Here is an 18,631-nt window from a genome sequence, read left to right on the forward strand (position 1 = left end):
GTCTGCCGGTAGAGCCGGCGGGCTCCGCGGTTGTATCGTGACAGTTGTGTCGCTTCTCGGTGCGACGTTGAAGTAAGAAATGAGAAACGGTTCTGGATGTCATTTCAGGTTCTTTTCCTCTTTAAAACAAATAAGACTGCAGGTAGTGCTAGGTTATCAAAAGTTGAGTACTGTGGAAATTCAGCAATACTTCCTTTAATTTCTTTCTTTCTATGACTAAAAGCAAAATATGCTTTCAATTTTTTTTTTTATCCTGACTTCTTTGCCACCTTTTCTGCTGCACGGTTGCTAGGCTGGTTTGTTTTGGGTTTGTACGGGAGTGACAGTCAATATGGCCTGAGATTTAAGTTCAGAGGTCTGGTTCCTTATAACTTAAAGATGGGTGATTTTTTTTTTTTATATAGCCTGTTTATTTGTACATAAGTGACAATTAAATTGTGTTTAACAATTCACAAAGCGAAAGAAAAGAGGGAACTAGGGTTACATGCTCACAAATGAAGTGTTGCAAATGAAAATACTGCCTGTCACTGTGCTACATCTTGACTGTGTCTGTAGTAAAAAAAAAAACAACAACCAACCTGAAGAACTCTTCCATGTTTTTTAAAAAGTCAAACTTTTCTCCATTTAAAGATCATGGAATATTCTGCTAAGTTTCATTACATCTAGATAAATACTCAGGTAGTCCCACTATTAACAATTAAATGTTTGTAAATTATCCACGTTTTAAAGGATGAGTTTAAAGAGGAGTTGAAATGCTTTAGGTATGTTTGGTTCAGTATTAAAAACTTAGTTTGAGTGGGCTTGATTTTTCCCTTTTACTTGCAAAACCTGATGTGTCGGGGCCTGTAAGCGATAGAGCTCTGGAAACCGAAGTAAGCAAACTGAAAACAGGCCAGCATGTCCAGCAGCGAGACTTTACAGGTGTGCGGTGCAACGACTGAAGGTGGCATTATCCCATCCGAGCCGTATCGGGTTTATCCCAGGATGAATCAAATGACTTTCTTGTGCTTGAAAGCGCTCGGCGTGCAGCCTGGGCGTAGCCGCTGTGGGGTGACTTGCTCCAGGTTGGTGTGTTTATAAGACAGAATTAGAGACGGGACCCCATGGGCTGTTTGTTTATTTTCTGTTTTACTTAACAGCTTTTGAATCTTGGGTTTGGTAGATTTTATCCAGTTTGAGCATTGAGATATCAGAATTATTAAGTAGTAAAATCGTGTCTGTGTACAGTCAGACTATACGCTAATTGATTAAAAAGACAGTTTTATTAAAATCTTAGTTTTTAAAGCTTTAGTGGGTTGTGGTCGTTCCAGAACTCACAGTAGAGAATATGTGGCCAGAAGAAGAAGAAAAACCACCCCAAAATAAGCCTTGTAAGCTAAAAGACCGAACGAGAGGATTCATTTGTCTTTTTTTTGTCTAAACATGTTTGAAAAGCCTTTGAAGTAAAAAGAAAAAAAAATCTGGAGAGCACATTCAGGTACTAGTATGTCTATAACCATCCATCCTGGCAAGAAGGAAGGGATTTTTTTTTTTTTTAAACCGAGTGCATTTATGATGTTTCTGCAAACTCTTGTGGTCATCCCAGTCCTCGTTTTGACTTCAGAAATGTGTAGGTTTTTGGGAGGGTGGGGAGAGGGGATGGACCTCTTGCAACAAGAACTCTCAGAAATGTAGTAAGTATAGTGTCCTCCTGAGCTGAAGTACAGCAAAACCCAGATCCCTGGATCTGTTTAGGCTTGTACGTTTCAACAGTCTCATGAGTGATAAGATCAGAAATTATGTGTGTTTTAAAGATTCTGGGGAAAATCTTGCTGCCTTCAACAAATCATTTAAACTTGTTATGTCTTTTGGCAGGAGATAGATTAAATAGTAACTTCTGCGGCCCAAAAATTGATCACATATGTTTCGCTTAATTAAATGTGATCACTGTGATTATAATGAATGCTACCTGAATAAATAATTTTTATTTGGAGCTGATAAACATTGGAGGTATATGCTTTTACTCTGCTGCTTCATATTCTGATATGTTTAGTGTCCTAGTGTTTAAAAAGACTAGTTGAGCAATACAGAGCACCTGATTTCCTAAGAAAACGTGGTTGATTTAGCTGCTCTATAAGAGCTTCCTTTCCCAATGTATATTTAACTAATAGTTTAAGAGGATGCTGTTACAATTGATTAGTGTCCAATTGACAAAAGATAGTGAGAAGTTAGTAGTGGAGAAGCAATGTCTACTGTTCTCTCTTCAGAAAACTATATTTGCATCGTTTACATATCATTAAAATCAAACATATGAATAGATTTTTTTCTAAATATTTTAAGATAAATGCTGATTTCTGCCTTATTTTTCCACTATTCCAGGCAAGGACTTAGTTATGATGCTAGGAAGCAGTCACATGCTCAACAAGTCTGTGATGGACAAGGCACATGGTGTTAACGTGTTAGCGAAGCTGTTTGAGTGCGTGGTTGAAGGAGGCTGGGTCAGCTATTAGATTTTTGGTCTAGACTCTGGGGGCTGGATTTCATTTCCAGTTCTACCAAAGGCTTTTTGTCTTAGCAAAATTACTTACTCCTTGTTGCTGAGGTCCGCATCTGGAAATACAGCTTGCTCCACGCTGCTTTGGAGGTGCTGTGGGGGCGAATGTTCTCGGTAATATCCCCTTCCTTATTTTGAAAGGGAGAACAAATAAGTATAAGAGATTATAATACGGTACAGTAAATAGCCTATAGCTTTAATGTAAAGAATTTGCAAACAACAAATAGCTGGGTTATCTGTGCAAGTCCAAAAGTGTGTATGTTTTTCTAAAGTGTGAGGGGAAAATTACCTGAATTGGGACAGTGTGACTGGGTGTCCTATGGTTACTGTGCGGTGTTGAAGTGCATTGCCACAATTGATTGGACTGCAGTCTCATAACAAGAGTGCTCTTCTAGCAAAATACCTGCTTAACTGCAATTATTTTTCTTGTTACAGCTTGAAATGTACTGCTTTAAAGTAGAACGACATTAAGTGGATATAGGTGCATTCACCTGTGGATCAGCTACTGATGTGGGTGGGGTATGTTAGCTGGAATAAAACCGTGAGAAACTGAGGTGGTAATATTCTGTTACCACTGATTTGGGGACTCATGTGGTCAGTAGAAGCCACTATGTAAATTACATCATCTGATTTACTATTCTGTAGCTCAGTTCCTTGGACCTTTACTGTTGTCTCTTGACCAGTATTTTAGAGGCCAAAAAAGGAGTGAGGGAGGGAGGGATGAGTACCTTGGTAATAGTTTCAGAGCACCTTGGTGTTCAGATTGCCATAGCTGTTAAACTTGCTGTGCCAGAAGTTTCAGTCAACACTTTTAAAACAGAGAAGCCCACTCCCTCCCTTATACAACAGTTGGTGGTGCCAGATTTTTAATAATATGCACATAGGCTAGCATCACAGTAGGTTTTAGAACAATAGTTGAGTCACTTCCTCGTTGTGTGCCTGCCAAGGCCTAGTACTTGCTGCTGGATTTTCATAGTAACAGGTGACATCATTCCTGCCTAACTCTCTGAAAGGGCGGGAGCTCCCCGGGGTGTAACTAACACAGTCACCTGGTGCAGAAGTACAAACAGCTTGCAGCTGTTGTAGTTTCTTGGTTTTCTGCCTTAAAAAAAAAAAGCTTTATAATTTTATCACTGCCCAGCAATCCGATTTTTTTATAAGCACCCAAAAAAAATTGATTAAACTTGTCAACTGATGTGTATAATAATGTATTATGGCTCTTTGGAACAGACTGATAGAAATGCACCCGTGAATGCCTGGTATTTGTGCTTCTAAGAAATTCAGATTAACTTAAGGCTTTGGAATTCCACCTGTTCCATGATCAGTTAATAAGATCTCTTCATATTCTGTAAAATGGCACTATCTACTTAAAATGGATATTTATCTTCAAGCATCTGTGGAGATGCTGTTACACAGTGAGCTGATGGGATTTGGGTTCATCGTACGAATGGGTTGTTGCATGCTGCTGCAGTTTCTTTTGGGTTTTTTTTCCTTTTTCCCTCTGCTGCTTTTGCACATTCTATGCCGACGGCTCCTCTTGGCTGATTCTTTCTATTAAAAGCCAGTACTTAGAGGTAACATCAATATAAAAGTCATACCATTTAGATTGTGTTTTGCAAATGTACCTCATTTCATTTGAAGATAATGAAGCAAAGCTTGTGTCATTGAGTCCAGTTCCTTACTGCTGAGGGCAAATGTGAAGTGGCTTACACTTATTTTTAAATTTAACTCCTGCAATTGGCTGTTAAATTTTAATGTGCAATACTGAAACTAGCTGGTGTGGAATCGAAATGATTTACTTTCGGAGAAGCAAGCTTGTTTTGATTTGCGTATGAGTTATAACTTCAAAATGCTACAGCAACTATTTTTATCAAATTTCTTTTAATAAAGATTTAGTGTTCTTCTCACTGTGGACAGCTTTCTCATCTCTTGTCAGAGAATTAAGTTACAGATACCAGATAAATTGCATTAAATGTCTAAGTGCAAGAGTTATTAAAATACTGTATTGATAGACTAAGGCCTTGAGTGATTCTTATGCCCCCATTTATTAGCTAGTTAAAATTTTCAGAAATCTCATCTTGTCTAACGCAATGCCTTTAAAAACACTGGGGTTCTTTAATACATCTAATGATTTTGCTGTGATAGGGAAGCTACCTCACAGCACTCACCTCAAATGTTTTGTTAATATTGTGCTAATCATTGCAGTCACTGTGGTGGTCCCTTTCCCACCTTTTTCCACTCAAAGTTAACGTGGATTCTGGTATGCTTATCTCTTCTCAGGTTTCAGTGAGATCTTGGCTAAACAAGTCAAAGAATCAGGTGATTGAGTGAACAAAGTTTTGGGGGGTGTGGGGATCTAGCCACCTTGGGGGTTCTTGACAGCATTGTGTTAAGGCACTGAAGCTCCCCGTGGCTGTTAGGCTGTGAAGATGCAGCAGTGGAATAAAACCAGAACACCTGTGAGGCCCAAGGGGCAACGGCTGCCCTGGCTGTGCTGAAATCTGACTTGTGACATTCACACTTCTTGATGCTCCTTCCTGGTGCTAAATGCACTGTACTCAGTATTGCCAAAAAGGAGTTATTTTTAACATGAGAAAGACTTGGTGTGTACAAGTTGCTGACACAGCACCAGATGTTGCAGAACTTCGTGGTTCTGGCAGTTAGTGTATTGTCAGTGGAAAGAGCATGCCTGTTTTGTCTGTGCTGTGTTAGCACGCTTGATCTCAAGTGTGTTGCTCTGAACACTTGAGCTGCATTACTAGTTTTGATGGATTTTTGTGCTTTTCTTGGATAACTTATAGAGAGGCCTCATTTCTTAAATGAAATCATGTTGTAGCTAAAACAAATTTAAAGTAACACAATAGTGACTGTCATACCTGATGTGTTTTGCAAGTATGTTTGATTCAGTGTGTAACATGGTTAGTACATCTTGAACAAGCGGTACTGCCTGGAGAGCTAGCCACTCTGCTGAAACCGGTTTCTGTTATTTCTTGCACTATTTCCATTTCTTTTTTAATTAGGCTTATATGAGAGCAGGTTTCTTGATTACCTGTTCTCTATTGTCCAAGTGTCATGAAGTTGTGCTTCTGATATCTTAGGGGGTGGGGGACACATTGATTTGGTGGATAGAGAACAGCAGAAATAGGCAGGGAAAGTCCTATACAATAAAGATCCTATTTTCGGGTAGATTCCTGGAGTAAAATGAGGGATGAAAAAAACAGGTTTGATACTGCTAGAATTGTTTAAATGGAATTTTGTGTGTTGTGTAAGACTACAGAAAAATGTAATCTGCAGAAAAGCAACTTCCTTTTGTTAACTTTTTTCTACTCATCAGTGAGTTTAAATAATCCTGTAAAATAGGAGTTAATGAAGTAAGTATTGATTATAACTGGTGTGTGTTTCAGCTCTTACCAGCATTTTTCTTTCTTTTTGAGTTTTTCTAAATTAAACACAAGGTTTTGCTTTGAGGAGTAGGGATTACTGTCCTTGGCTTTATGTTTTGGAGTCTATTTTCATTGTATAACTTAAGCATTGAGCTTGTGTTTCAGGTTAATGGACCTGACGGCATTCTACAGAATGGAGCTGTGGATGATAACGTGGCTAAAACCAGCCAGCTTCTGGCAGAATTGAATTTTGAAGAAGATGAAGAAGATACCTATTACACAAAGGATCTTCCTGTGCATGCTTGCAGGTAAGACCTAATCTTTGCTGCAGGCTTATTATTTCCTGAGGGCAGGAGCACTTTGTGTGAGTGAAAGGTGTATGCTTAGAGGATTTTTGGATTTTGAGAGCAAATTCCTTGGAGACAGCCATGTACTGGTAGGAAAATGGTGCCCTCTGGTGAGCTCTTGTGTACACTTCCAGCTGCCATGTCCAGTAGGTCTTTGACCTGCCTTGAGGAATAGAAGGCTAAGCCAGCTGAGGGATGGTAATGGTGGGAAGTGTTAAAATACTTGTGACTCAGAACAGAAGTTTAGCTTGTGTTTGATACTTTCGCCAACGCGCGTGTTTCCTAATCTTCACTTCCCCTTATTTTTGTACACTACTAGGTAGTTTAAATCTTGTATTTGAATTTTCCTATAAGCAAGTACCCAATCACTTCCTGTTTCTTTCATTTTTAATTCCAGTTACTGTGGTATCCATGACCCTGCTTGTGTGGTTTACTGTAACACCAGCAAAAAGTGGTTCTGTAACGGGCGTGGCAATACATCTGGCAGGTAAATGGTCAAATGATGGAAATAACGATGACAGTCTCATTTTAGAGTGTGTTCGTTTTGAAGTGGTGTGATGGCTGTGACTTACATTTTGGTGATAATCGAAGTCTAGTGACTTAAATGTGAGCCTCTAACCTCCTCTTTAGCTTTTCCGTTGTTACCAACTTAGACCTCGATCTCAGTAAAACTTGAACGATTTGTGAAGTGAGCTTGCTGCTTCTTCCCCCATCCTGCGTTCCTGCAAAGCACAGTAGAACTGATGCTCTTGACCTATGGAGCTTTGGGAGGCTTCTTTCAATTACCAGTAACATTAAAGGGATTTTTTACGTGTCTCCTGTTCTTTCACACTCATCTGCCTTAAAGCATTCATGTACTGAGAAACCATTGAAACTGTGTTAGCAGTGTCTTTGCTTGGATGAAAAGGCAAGACCTTATCAATGTCTGCCACAGTGTAAATAGATTTTGTTTGTGTCTTTTAAGAACTGAGCTGATATATTAAGTTAGGACTAAATCTGATTTTCCTGTTAACTTCATATAACTGTGTGTCCTCTCTGGTTTCAGCCACATTGTTAATCATCTTGTGAGAGCGAAGTGCAAAGAGGTGACTCTCCATAAAGATGGACCTCTAGGAGAGACTGTCTTGGAATGTTATAACTGTGGATGTCGTAATGTGTTTCTCCTTGGCTTTATTCCAGCTAAGGCAGACTCTGTGGTTGTTTTGCTGTGCAGGTGAGAGAATGCCTTTGTTGGCATGTTTGTGTCAAGTCTATTGCATAACCTTATTTCTAAAGGGCAAGGCTTGCTTTCATTTTGTACCAAAATATATTTTATACTCTGATTTGCTACCATTTTTCCTTTAAATGATCGTATAGACTTCATGAATTGTATACAAGTAGATAATGCAATAAAGAAACATTCTGTTATGCTGGGCAAATGTCTTAGGTCTACAGAAAAGTGTTTCTCCCAAATGAAGCAGTACTTAATGGAAGAAAGGTGTTTTTCCCCTTTGTTAAACTGATTTTTCAGATTTGGAAGAGTAGCAGATCAGTTCAGGAAGTTACTCTGGAGCCCTACTGGAGTAGTGACTCTACTACACAGTGTGTTTTTCTGTCAGCTCGTAGAATCATTTGAAGATGACAGTAAATTGGAAATTGTTCTCTGATAGGTTCTGTCAGAAGTCATGATTTTATAATTGTATGTATTTTTATTAAATGCTGTCACTTACCATGTATTTGACAGTAGAAGGTGTGTTTCCACGGAATGAGTTCTATTTGTTTAAACAACATGGTAAGTAATCCCGAGAGTTTTCTCATATGTGTGTGCATAATCTTAATGGACTGTAACCACTGTCAAAGGTGAGTGTCGTATATAATATTTTAGATGCTGAAATTTTCAGTTCTATAAACACCCAAGAAATACTACTTGAAATACTACTTAAAATACTGAGCCTTCCCGGTGTTGAAATAGCAAATACAGGAACTAAATAATGAATTGGCCTAGCAGGCTAGGGTTGTTTTGTTCTTTCCTTTTAAGTGAGATACTTGAGTTGTTTTAAGAGCACAATAAACCTATTTTTACACTTCACACGGTAGACTTTTTCTTACACTTGTCTAATTTAATAATTTTTTTCAATATTTTGGTTGTGCAGGCAGCCATGTGCCAGTCAGAGCAGTTTAAAGGATATTAACTGGGACAGTTCACAGTGGCAGCCTCTTATCCAAGATCGCTGTTTCCTTTCGTGGCTGGTAAAGATTCCATCTGAACAGGAGCAGTTGAGAGCACGTCAGATTACAGCTCAACAGATTAACAAACTGGAAGAACTTTGGAAGGTATGTGCTGCTTTTCAAATACTGGTTATGTTTTACCAAGTGCTAATTTTGTGGTTTTGTGAAGGAGGGACAAGACTGTTTTAGCAACTGCATAAAGCAGGGAACATACTTAAATCACATGAGGTTTCAATCTTGCGGGTTTGACGAGCGATGCAACTGGGAATTGATCAAAGGATTCGGGAGATCATTTATCAAAGTAGGAAGGTTTCACCCTTAGGTTCTTCAGCTCTGTTCACGTTGCACTGTCAGGCAATCTGAAAAAACAACTTCCCTTCCCCATATCAAGTCTTTCACTTGTTTCTGCTTTACGTGATGACTAGCTGAGCAGGGAACTGTTAGTCCACGCTTGGTACTCAGTTACTGCTTTTTGAGAGGTTTTTCTGTACGTCCTTTAATGCATAACAGACCTGACTGGATGTGAGTGAGCATGACATATAATGTCTTGGTGTAGTTTTAACAGGTGGTTATACCTTGATATAACTTCCTGTAGTAGTAAAACACGGTATTATCAGTCCCATTGTACAGTGACAGCTTGTCACTTGTTTGTACTTAAAACTTTAAAACAAAACACTTGTGCTTTAAATTCTAGGAAAATCCATCTGCAACCCTCGAGGACTTAGAAAAGCCTGGTGTTGATGAAGAACCACAGCATGTCCTGCTTAGATATGAAGATGCTTATCAATACCAAAATATATTTGGTCCTCTAGTCAAGCTTGAGGCAGACTATGACAAGAAACTCAAGGAGTCTCAGGTAATAAGCTTGAAATATGTCTCTTTGAGGGGGCCTCTGACCAGTTCTCTGGTATCAAACACATGGTCACTGTTAACAGCATAGAAGGAAGGCTCAAGTGAAATAAATGTCTTTACTGCGATGTAACAGTACTGTAATAATTACAGTAGTAATGGTGATGTATGATAACAGGGAAAGGAAAGAAAAATCCTCAAACTGAGGTTTTAAAAAAGAGCTTGAAACACTTGGGAACTTGCCTCTTCTCTGTGTTCAAAGTTTCTTTCGAAGAACCATATTCTATCGTAGAACTGTGCAGCTTGGCCACCTTCTCTTATGTTATCCTCATAACCTGCAGTTACCTTTGTCAGTCAGAGTTTCCAGTCAAATTTGAATTAGATGAGGTCATGTGAGCACTTAGTGAATGTTTTAAAGGTGGGGTGTGAGAATAATGCAGATGGTGATTAGCACTTTGTTTCTCATTAACTAAGTAACTCTTGTAGAAGAGAATTACCTTCTGCAAGTGGTGTGAACTCAGTCTGTAAGAATAAATACAGATATCTGTCTATACTGTGACATTGGAACAGCAAGTTTTGTATTTCTCCACTATTTTGAAGTATAGGACAGCAAGGACTGGTGGTAGTTGTCAAACAGCTCTTTAAGAACATAATAGATGCCTTTTCTTTACCATTAGACCCAAGATAACATCACGGTCAGATGGGACCTGGGCTTGAACAAGAAAAGAATTGCTTATTTCACTTTGCCAAAGACTGATTCAGGTAATGACAGCTTGGTTGTATGTTTGGTCTGGTTTTTTTTTTTAATGCCTGGGGAATAACATCAGTGTTCAAAGAACTGTGATGATCTGGCCTGGGATATAAGATGGCACTGTAAGGGGATGGTTGTTCATTGGTGAATATTCTGAGAGCGTTTTTTCCTTCCTTTGTAGATATGCGTCTTATGCAAGGAGATGAGATCTGCTTGAGGTATAAAGGAGACCTGGCCCCTTTATGGAAAGGAATTGGTCATGTTATCAAAGTTCCTGATAGTATCCTTTACTTAGTGAGCCTTTGGGAAGGCTTAATTGAAGGTTGAAATCTCTCTGAGAAATCAGTAAATGTGTATAAAAGTAATTTTGGGATCATTTTAATTTGTCGTGGGAATCTGCTAAAAAAATCAAAATTGGGAAAAATAAAATTCAAATTTTTACTATAGATTACTACTTAACGAGGTTCTACAGATTATGGTGATGAGATAGCCATTGAGCTGAGGAGCAGCGTTGGAGCGCCTGTGGAAGTTACTCATAACTTCCAAGTGGATTTTGTATGGAAGTCTACTTCATTTGACAGGTATTGAGAAAGCACTTCAAAACTTGGCAGATAGTGGCTGCAGTTGGTGTATATATTTTTCTTTTACCTTCAGTGGGAATTTTTGAACAAGAAAAGTTGTATTGTTTCGTGACACTAGTAATCAGAAATCCGAGTATGCCCAATGTATCAAGTCTATGAACACATGGTGTCTGGCTCATAGAGCAACAGGCCTAACTCTTACTAGAAATGGATTTATCTGAATGCCATCAAACTGTCAATTTTTCTCATTTTGAAAGCATGCTTAAGGCTTGTTGCAAATACATCAAGGGGGGAAATTTACCTCGTGTTTAGTAATACTTGGAATGTAAGAAGAAAAACTGCTTTGTAGTTCAGCTTCCATCATGAAGTGCTCTCTGATTTTCAGTTGGCCTTCCTAAACTTTGAATTGCTTTAACTAGCTGAAATGTCAAGGCATTTGGATCGGCTATGGGGTCAATAGGCTTCAGACATGTCTGTACTGCATTTTGTAAGATAGGAGTTTGTTTATTATCTTGAAAGAGAGATATTGAGTACAAATTTTCTTCAAATCTTGGACCTAAAATTACTATTGCGGATTCTGTCAAAGGCTGGTGTTTCTCTACAGATTTTTCTGGTTATACTTTGTAGTATTCACATGGGGAGAAGCAAGATCTGTGCTCTCAGTCTGATTTTTGTCTCTTAATTCTGTTAGTAAGTGTTCTACATTGTTCTCTTTTTCCCAAGGTATATTTTAATTTGTGCCTGATGTCTGATTAACCTTTGTGTAGGACACTTGTGGATAGCTGTATTTGAGGTCATACTGATTATTTTTTCTGTCCTTCCCTCATGTCAGAATGCAGAGTGCTTTAAAAACATTCGCTGTGGATGAGACTTCAGTGTCTGGGTACATCTATCACAAACTGTTAGGTCATGAGGTAGAAGATGTAATTATTAAATGCCAGTTGCCAAAGCGCTTTACAGCACAAGGACTTCCTGATCTCAACCATTCTCAGGTAACCTCATCTCCTTTTTACTACACGCAAAGAATATGATAAAGGATTTATCAGTAGAGGTTGAACAGCTTTGTAACTTCCTATGCATTGAATGCTAAATAGCAATAAAAAATTTATAGGTTTATGCTGTGAAGACTGTCCTGCAGCGTCCTCTGAGCCTTATTCAGGGTCCCCCTGGAACCGGAAAAACAGTGACATCAGCCACAATCGTCTATCATCTGGCTAGACAGGGCAACGGGTAAGTACTATTCTCTAAATCTTTATGTATGAGGTTACTTTATTAATGGTCAAAGAATCAACTTGATTTTAAAAATTAAAATAACTTGTATCATTGAACTATAAGGTTTTCTAGAAGTATATTTTGCTGGGAGGGCTTGTGCTTATTTCAGAAAATATTCTTCCCCAGCATATTTTTAGGGGACATGTGTCATAACACATGATTTTGTTACAAGTCTAGTGGAAAAAAGTTTACAGCTGATTGAGACTTACTCTTTGCTGAATTTTTTTCAAGGCCCGTGTTAGTCTGTGCTCCGAGTAATATAGCTGTAGATCAGCTGACTGAGAAGATCCATCAAACTGGACTGAAAGTGGTTCGTCTGTGTGCTAAAAGTCGTGAGGCAATTGACTCTCCTGTGTCCTTCTTGGCGTTGCATAACCAGATCAGAAACATGGATAGGTAAGAAATGGTTGAGGGGGGCAGGGGAACAAAAAAACCAACTTAAGCGTTGTGATGGACACAACTGATTAACTGTGTAGTGATGACAGCATGTATTTGCTTGATGTGAAAACTTTTTTGGTTCTATACATGCCATATTTAGTTTAACAAATGAGTTCCACTGTCATCCTACCAAGTTGTTAAGTAGGCCGTAAAGCAAAATTCCTTTTTTTGCAGCATGCCAGAGCTCCAGAAACTGCAGCAGCTTAAAGATGAAACTGGAGAACTGTCATCTGCTGATGAGAAACGTTACCGTGCACTGAAACGAACAGCAGAGCGTGAATTACTTATGGTAAGGTTCCATCGGTGCTAGCAGCTTAAATAACTGCTTTCTGCCGCTTGAGGCTTCGTTGCAATTTGCTGGTGGAGATCAGAGTACAATTTAACTTTCGGGGGGATTCCTGGAATGGTATTGAATACTCTTCTGTGTAGAAATATTGTCCATTGATATCCTGCGTGGTTAATATCAGTTGTGTTTCTGTCTCAGAATGCAGATGTGATCTGTTGCACGTGTGTGGGAGCTGGTGATCCAAGACTTGCAAAAATGCAGTTCCGCTCCATTCTGATTGATGAAAGCACACAGGCTACTGAGCCAGAGTGCATGGTGCCAGTTGTCCTGGGAGCAAAACAGGTAGGAGCCATTGGATTTCATTAAAGAAAACAGAGTTTATAAATAGAGTAAGTAGCATCAAGCAGTAACTCACAGTGTAGGCACGTAGGGATACAAAATCCTTTCCTTTCACGGAAGACACTTCCATAATATAGCTCTAAATGGCTTAATTTTGTGTTAGTCCTGTTAGTTTTCTGTTTCCATGGCATAATCTTTGCCTAGAACACGTTGGTCCTGTTGGAACAATCTGGAGACCGAATAAGATTTTATTGGAAAATGATTAGCTGAATAGCTAGTTGACACTAAAGGTTTATAAGCTTTAAATGAGATCTGAAGCTTACTACAAATCAGACTGATTAATTACAAATATATTTTATAGTAGGATATTGCTGTTGTTTCTAGCTATTGGGTAAGTTTCAGAAAATAGCAACTGAGAGCAAACTTTCTTTTCCACAGCTTATTCTCGTAGGTGACCACTGCCAGCTTGGTCCTGTTGTGATGTGTAAAAAAGCTGCAAAGGCTGGCCTGTCTCAGTCTCTCTTTGAGAGGCTTGTGGTGCTGGGGATTCGTCCGATTCGCCTGCAAGTGCAGTATCGCATGCATCCTGCACTCAGTGCTTTTCCATCCAATATCTTCTATGAGGGTTCACTCCAGAATGGTGTTACTGCAGGTAAGCAAGAACAGTACTTCTGCAAATTACTTTCTTTTCCGTTCATTGAGGATCAAAGGAAGGATTCTTTAATCTGGATGAGTTTAATACATTCACTTGGAAAGAGAATTGCCGCTGCATTTAGTTTTGAGTCTTTAAGGTGCTTTGATATGAAAACGAGTGTTCTTGCTAGTAAAGCAGTGCTAACTTTTTTACTTACTGTTTTTGTGCTCTTCAGCGGACCGTGTGAAAAAAGGTTTTGATTTCCAGTGGCCACAGCCAGATAAGCCAATGTTTTTCTATGTTACACAAGGACAGGAAGAAATTGCCAGCTCAGGCACCTCTTACTTGAACAGGTAAACAAAATTCAGCACTGAGATATAAACTTACACTGGGACGAAGTATTTTTAAGTATCTCAGATGTAAGGGAGGTTGTTAAATGAATCTGTTAATAATCCTGTGACATCCCTTGGAGACAGTCACAATTAATGAAAGCGCAGTATACAGTTCCCACTGCAAACCAAATATCTAAGCATTTATCCTTCGGAATCTCTAGAGGCAACAAAATTCATAGTATTCTGTATTCACCATAACTTGTGGCGCCTTGCTATGTGAATAAAGGCATAACAGCTAAATAAAGGCTTGTGTTTTCGAAGAGGAGTTAACCACCTTCACAGAAACAGAAAGTATCTGTACTTCAAATGAGCCAACCCACAGACCTCAGATGTATTGTGTGCTGGGATACAGTGCATCAGTGCTATTGATTCTTGTGTTCTGCAGTACTCCTTCTAAATTAATAAAATGCCGTTTCCTATTAACAGCTAAGATTGAAATTGCTTCTGTGCTTTTTTTTTTTAACAAAAGCTGCTACCAAGGATAGTGCAGGCTGAGCTGCATTCCAGAGTTGATTTGCCCCAGGCTCCCTTTACAGTAAACGAAGAGGAAAAGGCATCTCCAGTGGGAGCAGTTCAGATCTTAAGTGGGTTTGAATTGTTCTGTGGAGGTGCTGTTTTCCTTCACTGGTAGCATAAGGAGCATGGGACAATTAAGTGCCTATATGTGGCATGAAATTGGGCCAGCAAGTAAACTGACTGCAGTTGCAGCAGGAAATGCTGATCAAGTCCCCTTTCGAAGCCAAAATTCCAATAGCTCCTGAAGCAGAGTCCTAAGTCTTAGACTTTGGGATGGGAATTAAATTCTTTTTTCTATCCCTTTTTTCCCTGCACATTCCAACTTCTTTTTCAAAGAGTGAGCTTGAAACACTTTGCTCCTCTTGGTCATATGCATTTGTTCATGTGCCTGGAAGGGAAACCAGACCAACTTATGAAAAATATCTGCTGTGATATTTTTAATCTCAGTCTGTTTCATGAACAGCACGTGCAAGACTGCTGAATGCAGCAAGCCAGATTGCGCACAAACAAATGGCACAATAGCTGGCTGACAGGAAGATTGGCATTTAAAACATTCTGTATTTAAAACTTTTAAGATAAAGCAACTGAAGGATCTGTTTGCACAGGAGGCTGGAACATTTTTAATGATCTCTCTCAAAGTACACGTGTACATTTAACTCTACTAAGAAGTTCCATTTCAGAATGATGGCCACCTGAATTTTGCTATTTCAGGAAGTGTAGTCATGTAGTTCTGAGAAGGTGGAGGTGTATATTAAGGAGAAATTTCTGTGTCGTTCTGAGACCTTTTGTTGAGGTGTTGGCTTTTGCCCGTATTCCTCTGGCTGAGAATATCTATGCGTGGCCTAAGTCAAGAGGTGATAGTGGAGAATGTTCCTGCAAAGCTTAAGCCGAGCTAATCGGAGTGCTCGAGCAATGCAGCGTAAAATTGATCTTTCTTGAAGTAGCCTTTCTGACAAAAGCCTAGCACAGCATGTATTTTCAAGTTTTTAGACCATTAACTTGCAAAAAGTTAGACCTAATGCCTTGATTCTCCTTAGATAAACAAATCTCTCTTTCTAGGACGGAAGCTGCCAATGTGGAGAAGATAACTACAAAGCTATTGAAAGCTGGTGCCAAACCAGACCAGATTGGCATTATTACTCCTTATGAAGGTCAAAGATCCTATCTGGTGCAGTACATGCAATTCAGTGGTTCCTTGCATACAAAGCTCTACCAGGTACGGAGTCATTGCACAAACGACAACACTTGGATGCAGAGAAGCTAGAAAAGTCAGATATTGTGAAACTTCACAATATTTTCATTTTTAGTCTGGCTTCTTAGGCGTTAGTCTGTGTTTATTCTTCAGTAATTTTAGAGTACTTTAGTTGATTGTGGTCAAAATAGACCGGGGAGAAGAGTTTAGGAGGGACCGAATGCCAGTAAGTGTCAGGGGAGCAGTTGGCCAGATGAAGGACCCACTGAGGCACAGAAGGGGAGAGGTCATTAGTGCTCAGCTGTGGAAAAGCTTCTGTCAGCTTGTGTCTTAGATAAAAGCATCCAGCCAAGAGACATGCAGGAAACCAAGCTCCATAAATTCTGGTGGTCATACTGTTTGTTTGCTTGGGAATATGTCCTCCATCAGTGGAACTCCTCTACCAAACATTAAAATTTGTTGCTACAAACAAGGCGGTTGTATGTTTAATATAGTCTGTTTTGCAATACTGAGGACTTGGTCAGTGTTTTCACTGAAGGAAAATTCAGTGGAAATACTTCTACTTCTGCCAGGAATGATCTGTCCCTCTGATTCAGGTTTCTTGGTAGCTGGGAGCAGCAGTGCTAATTTGGAGCTGTCTTACTACGAGGTTTTGGAATAGTCAGAAGCCTTTTTGGCAACATACCTAGAAAAGGGTTGCTTTCCATAGTGCAAATGCCAGTTTTGGGGAAATATGAGAACCATAAAGCAGTGAACATAAAAGTAATTTGTCCTAAACTGAGACTGTCTGTTCTCCTTTAGGGAAACTATTTAGTGACCAGTGGAATTATCAAATCATTCGTCATTACAAAAATAACACTTTTGTCAAGTGATGGGAACTGCTAGTGCATGGCCAACACATTTTGTAATGCCTGTTGGTAGCATAACTGTTTTGCACTGTGCTTCCGCGATTTACATGTTTTCCTCTGTTTCAGGAAGTGGAAATTGCAAGCGTGGATGCCTTCCAGGGACGAGAGAAGGACTTTATTATCCTTTCTTGTGTGAGGGCCAATGAACACCAAGGAATAGGGTTTCTGAATGACCCCAGGCGTCTTAATGTAGCTCTTACAAGAGCAAGGTGGAGTAAAATTGAGCAAACTTTTACCTGTTCTAGAGACCTAACTTGGTCTGCTAAAGCATCGATAACAGTCTGACTAACAAAAGCTCTGTGTTTTGTGGGTAGCAGGCCCGTTCCCCACCCAGTTTAAGGGAGCCTTGAATGACATCCATATTCCCTACAATTTACAAGAGCAGTCTCAACCTAATTGGTGTTACCATTTGGCATCAGTGGTTTGTAGAAGCCTCCATGTTGTTCCCCTTTGTTTGCAGGACAGAACTCTTCCCTTCATCTGCTTCTTTATCCCTTCCAGCAACCTTTTTTTTTTTTACCATTTTGCTTCTCTTAAAATGGATTTGATTACTGAGAAGGGTAATGTGGAGTCAGTACTATGTTGGTTGGCTTCCTTGGTTTCTGCAAGCTTTAAACCAGTACAGTGTGGTTGGTTGAGTACACTGACGTGTTTGGCAAGCCTGCAAAAGGAAGCTTGTGATTATTGAGAAACTGGCTGCAGCAATCTCCTTTCAAGTGTTTTGTCATACTACAGAAATCATCTGCTGTAAACAAAACAATTGCGTCGGGGTCTCCTACACCGACTGTCATGGGCTTCTGTTAGGTGCCTGGATTTACTGCAAAAGAGACTTGATTTCGAGGCTGTTCTGACATTAATACGTAACATGGCTTTATTTTTAGTCAAAGTTAATTTTGGTTTCTCTCTTTGTCTGCTGTTGTACAGGTATGGAGTAATTATTGTTGGGAATCCAAAAGCGCTGTCTAAACAACCACTTTGGAATCACCTGCTGAATTACTACAAGGAGCAGAAGGTTCTGGTGGAGGGACCACTGAATAACCTCCGGGAAAGCCTAATGCAGTTCAGCAAGCCCCGGAAACTTGTCAATACCATCAATCCAGTAAGTTGACCTCTCCTGTCTCTCAGATGTTTGTGGCATGAAGCAATTGGGGGTTGATTGATCAATTATAGATGGATGGAATAAACAGTCACCCACATAGCCTCACACACCCGTAACTTTCCATTTTTGTTGCCTAGTTAATGCAGTGTGACCCAAGGAAGTTGCTGCATCAGCTGTTTCTAAGTTGAGCGCTTGTAGAAAGGCCTTTTTGGTGCCTTTATTGCTCTTTATTTACTGCAAGATTTTATGAGGGGGTAACTTCTGAGGTGAATGAAACAAAGTAACTGTTCTGTGTAGAAATGGCAAGCTCATTAGGCATGTGTACTTAATAGCATTGTACTTTAAACCTCAATGCGCAAGTTTTAGACTTAGTCCTTTAATGTAAGTAGTCATTGGGGGGGGCAGCTTGTCAGCCATCACAGAAGGACAGTGGTAGGAACAGAGCAAGGGAAGAATTATCATCAGAACCTCAAAACAAACTGAAAATTCATCAAGTGTTTCACAGTTTGAGATAGGCTGCCTGTAGAATCTTTTTTTTTCTTGTTGTCATGATGTAGTTGAAATGATAGTTGGATGTTTTCCGTGTATTAGAACTAGTTAGTTTCCTCAGCACTCGTAAAGTATGCATTGCCTGTGGAGTTTAACTGGATTTTTACCTAAAATAGCTTACACTGAAGTTGTAGTGCAAAGTTTTCTATGTAAAGGCTTTGTCTAACTCCTATAATGCTTCCAGGGTGCCCGTTTCATGACTACTGCCATGTATGATGCACGTGAGGCTATTATTCCAGGATCTGTCTATGACCGGAGCAGTCAAGGTAAAGGAAGCTATCAAAATTAACGCCTTTATAGATTCCCCCCCCCCCCCCCCGAAAAAATAATAATTCTTTTTCATATGTGAGAAAA

At 39.5% G+C, this 18,631-nt stretch overlaps 1 protein-coding gene across 1 annotated transcript in view; it reads left to right on the forward strand.

The window, feature by feature from the left end:
- Positions 1–897: 897 nt before the first annotated feature.
- UPF1 (UPF1, RNA helicase and ATPase) overlaps positions 898–18,631 on the forward strand; it is a 19,972-nt gene continuing 2,238 nt past the window's right edge. Inside the window, exons 1-21 of the mRNA XM_019472193.1 lie at positions 898–1,045; positions 2,359–2,477; positions 6,082–6,224; positions 6,661–6,750; positions 7,309–7,476; positions 8,396–8,576; positions 9,166–9,327; positions 9,998–10,082; positions 10,253–10,351; positions 10,544–10,652; positions 11,485–11,644; positions 11,764–11,882; positions 12,156–12,320; positions 12,537–12,651; positions 12,847–12,990; positions 13,426–13,639; positions 13,857–13,974; positions 15,589–15,745; positions 16,696–16,838; positions 17,554–17,728; positions 18,462–18,543. Coding sequence (XP_019327738.1) covers positions 898–1,045; positions 2,359–2,477; positions 6,082–6,224; positions 6,661–6,750; positions 7,309–7,476; positions 8,396–8,576; positions 9,166–9,327; positions 9,998–10,082; positions 10,253–10,351; positions 10,544–10,652; positions 11,485–11,644; positions 11,764–11,882; positions 12,156–12,320; positions 12,537–12,651; positions 12,847–12,990; positions 13,426–13,639; positions 13,857–13,974; positions 15,589–15,745; positions 16,696–16,838; positions 17,554–17,728; positions 18,462–18,543 — 2,896 coding nt within the window. The remainder of the gene's footprint in view (positions 1,046–2,358; positions 2,478–6,081; positions 6,225–6,660; positions 6,751–7,308; positions 7,477–8,395; positions 8,577–9,165; positions 9,328–9,997; positions 10,083–10,252; positions 10,352–10,543; positions 10,653–11,484; positions 11,645–11,763; positions 11,883–12,155; positions 12,321–12,536; positions 12,652–12,846; positions 12,991–13,425; positions 13,640–13,856; positions 13,975–15,588; positions 15,746–16,695; positions 16,839–17,553; positions 17,729–18,461; positions 18,544–18,631) is intronic.

This window comes from Aptenodytes forsteri, unplaced genomic scaffold, assembly GCF_000699145.1.
Source record: "Aptenodytes forsteri isolate BGI_AS27 unplaced genomic scaffold, ASM69914v1 Scaffold147, whole genome shotgun sequence".
NCBI classification, from domain to species: domain Eukaryota; kingdom Metazoa; phylum Chordata; class Aves; order Sphenisciformes; family Spheniscidae; genus Aptenodytes; species Aptenodytes forsteri.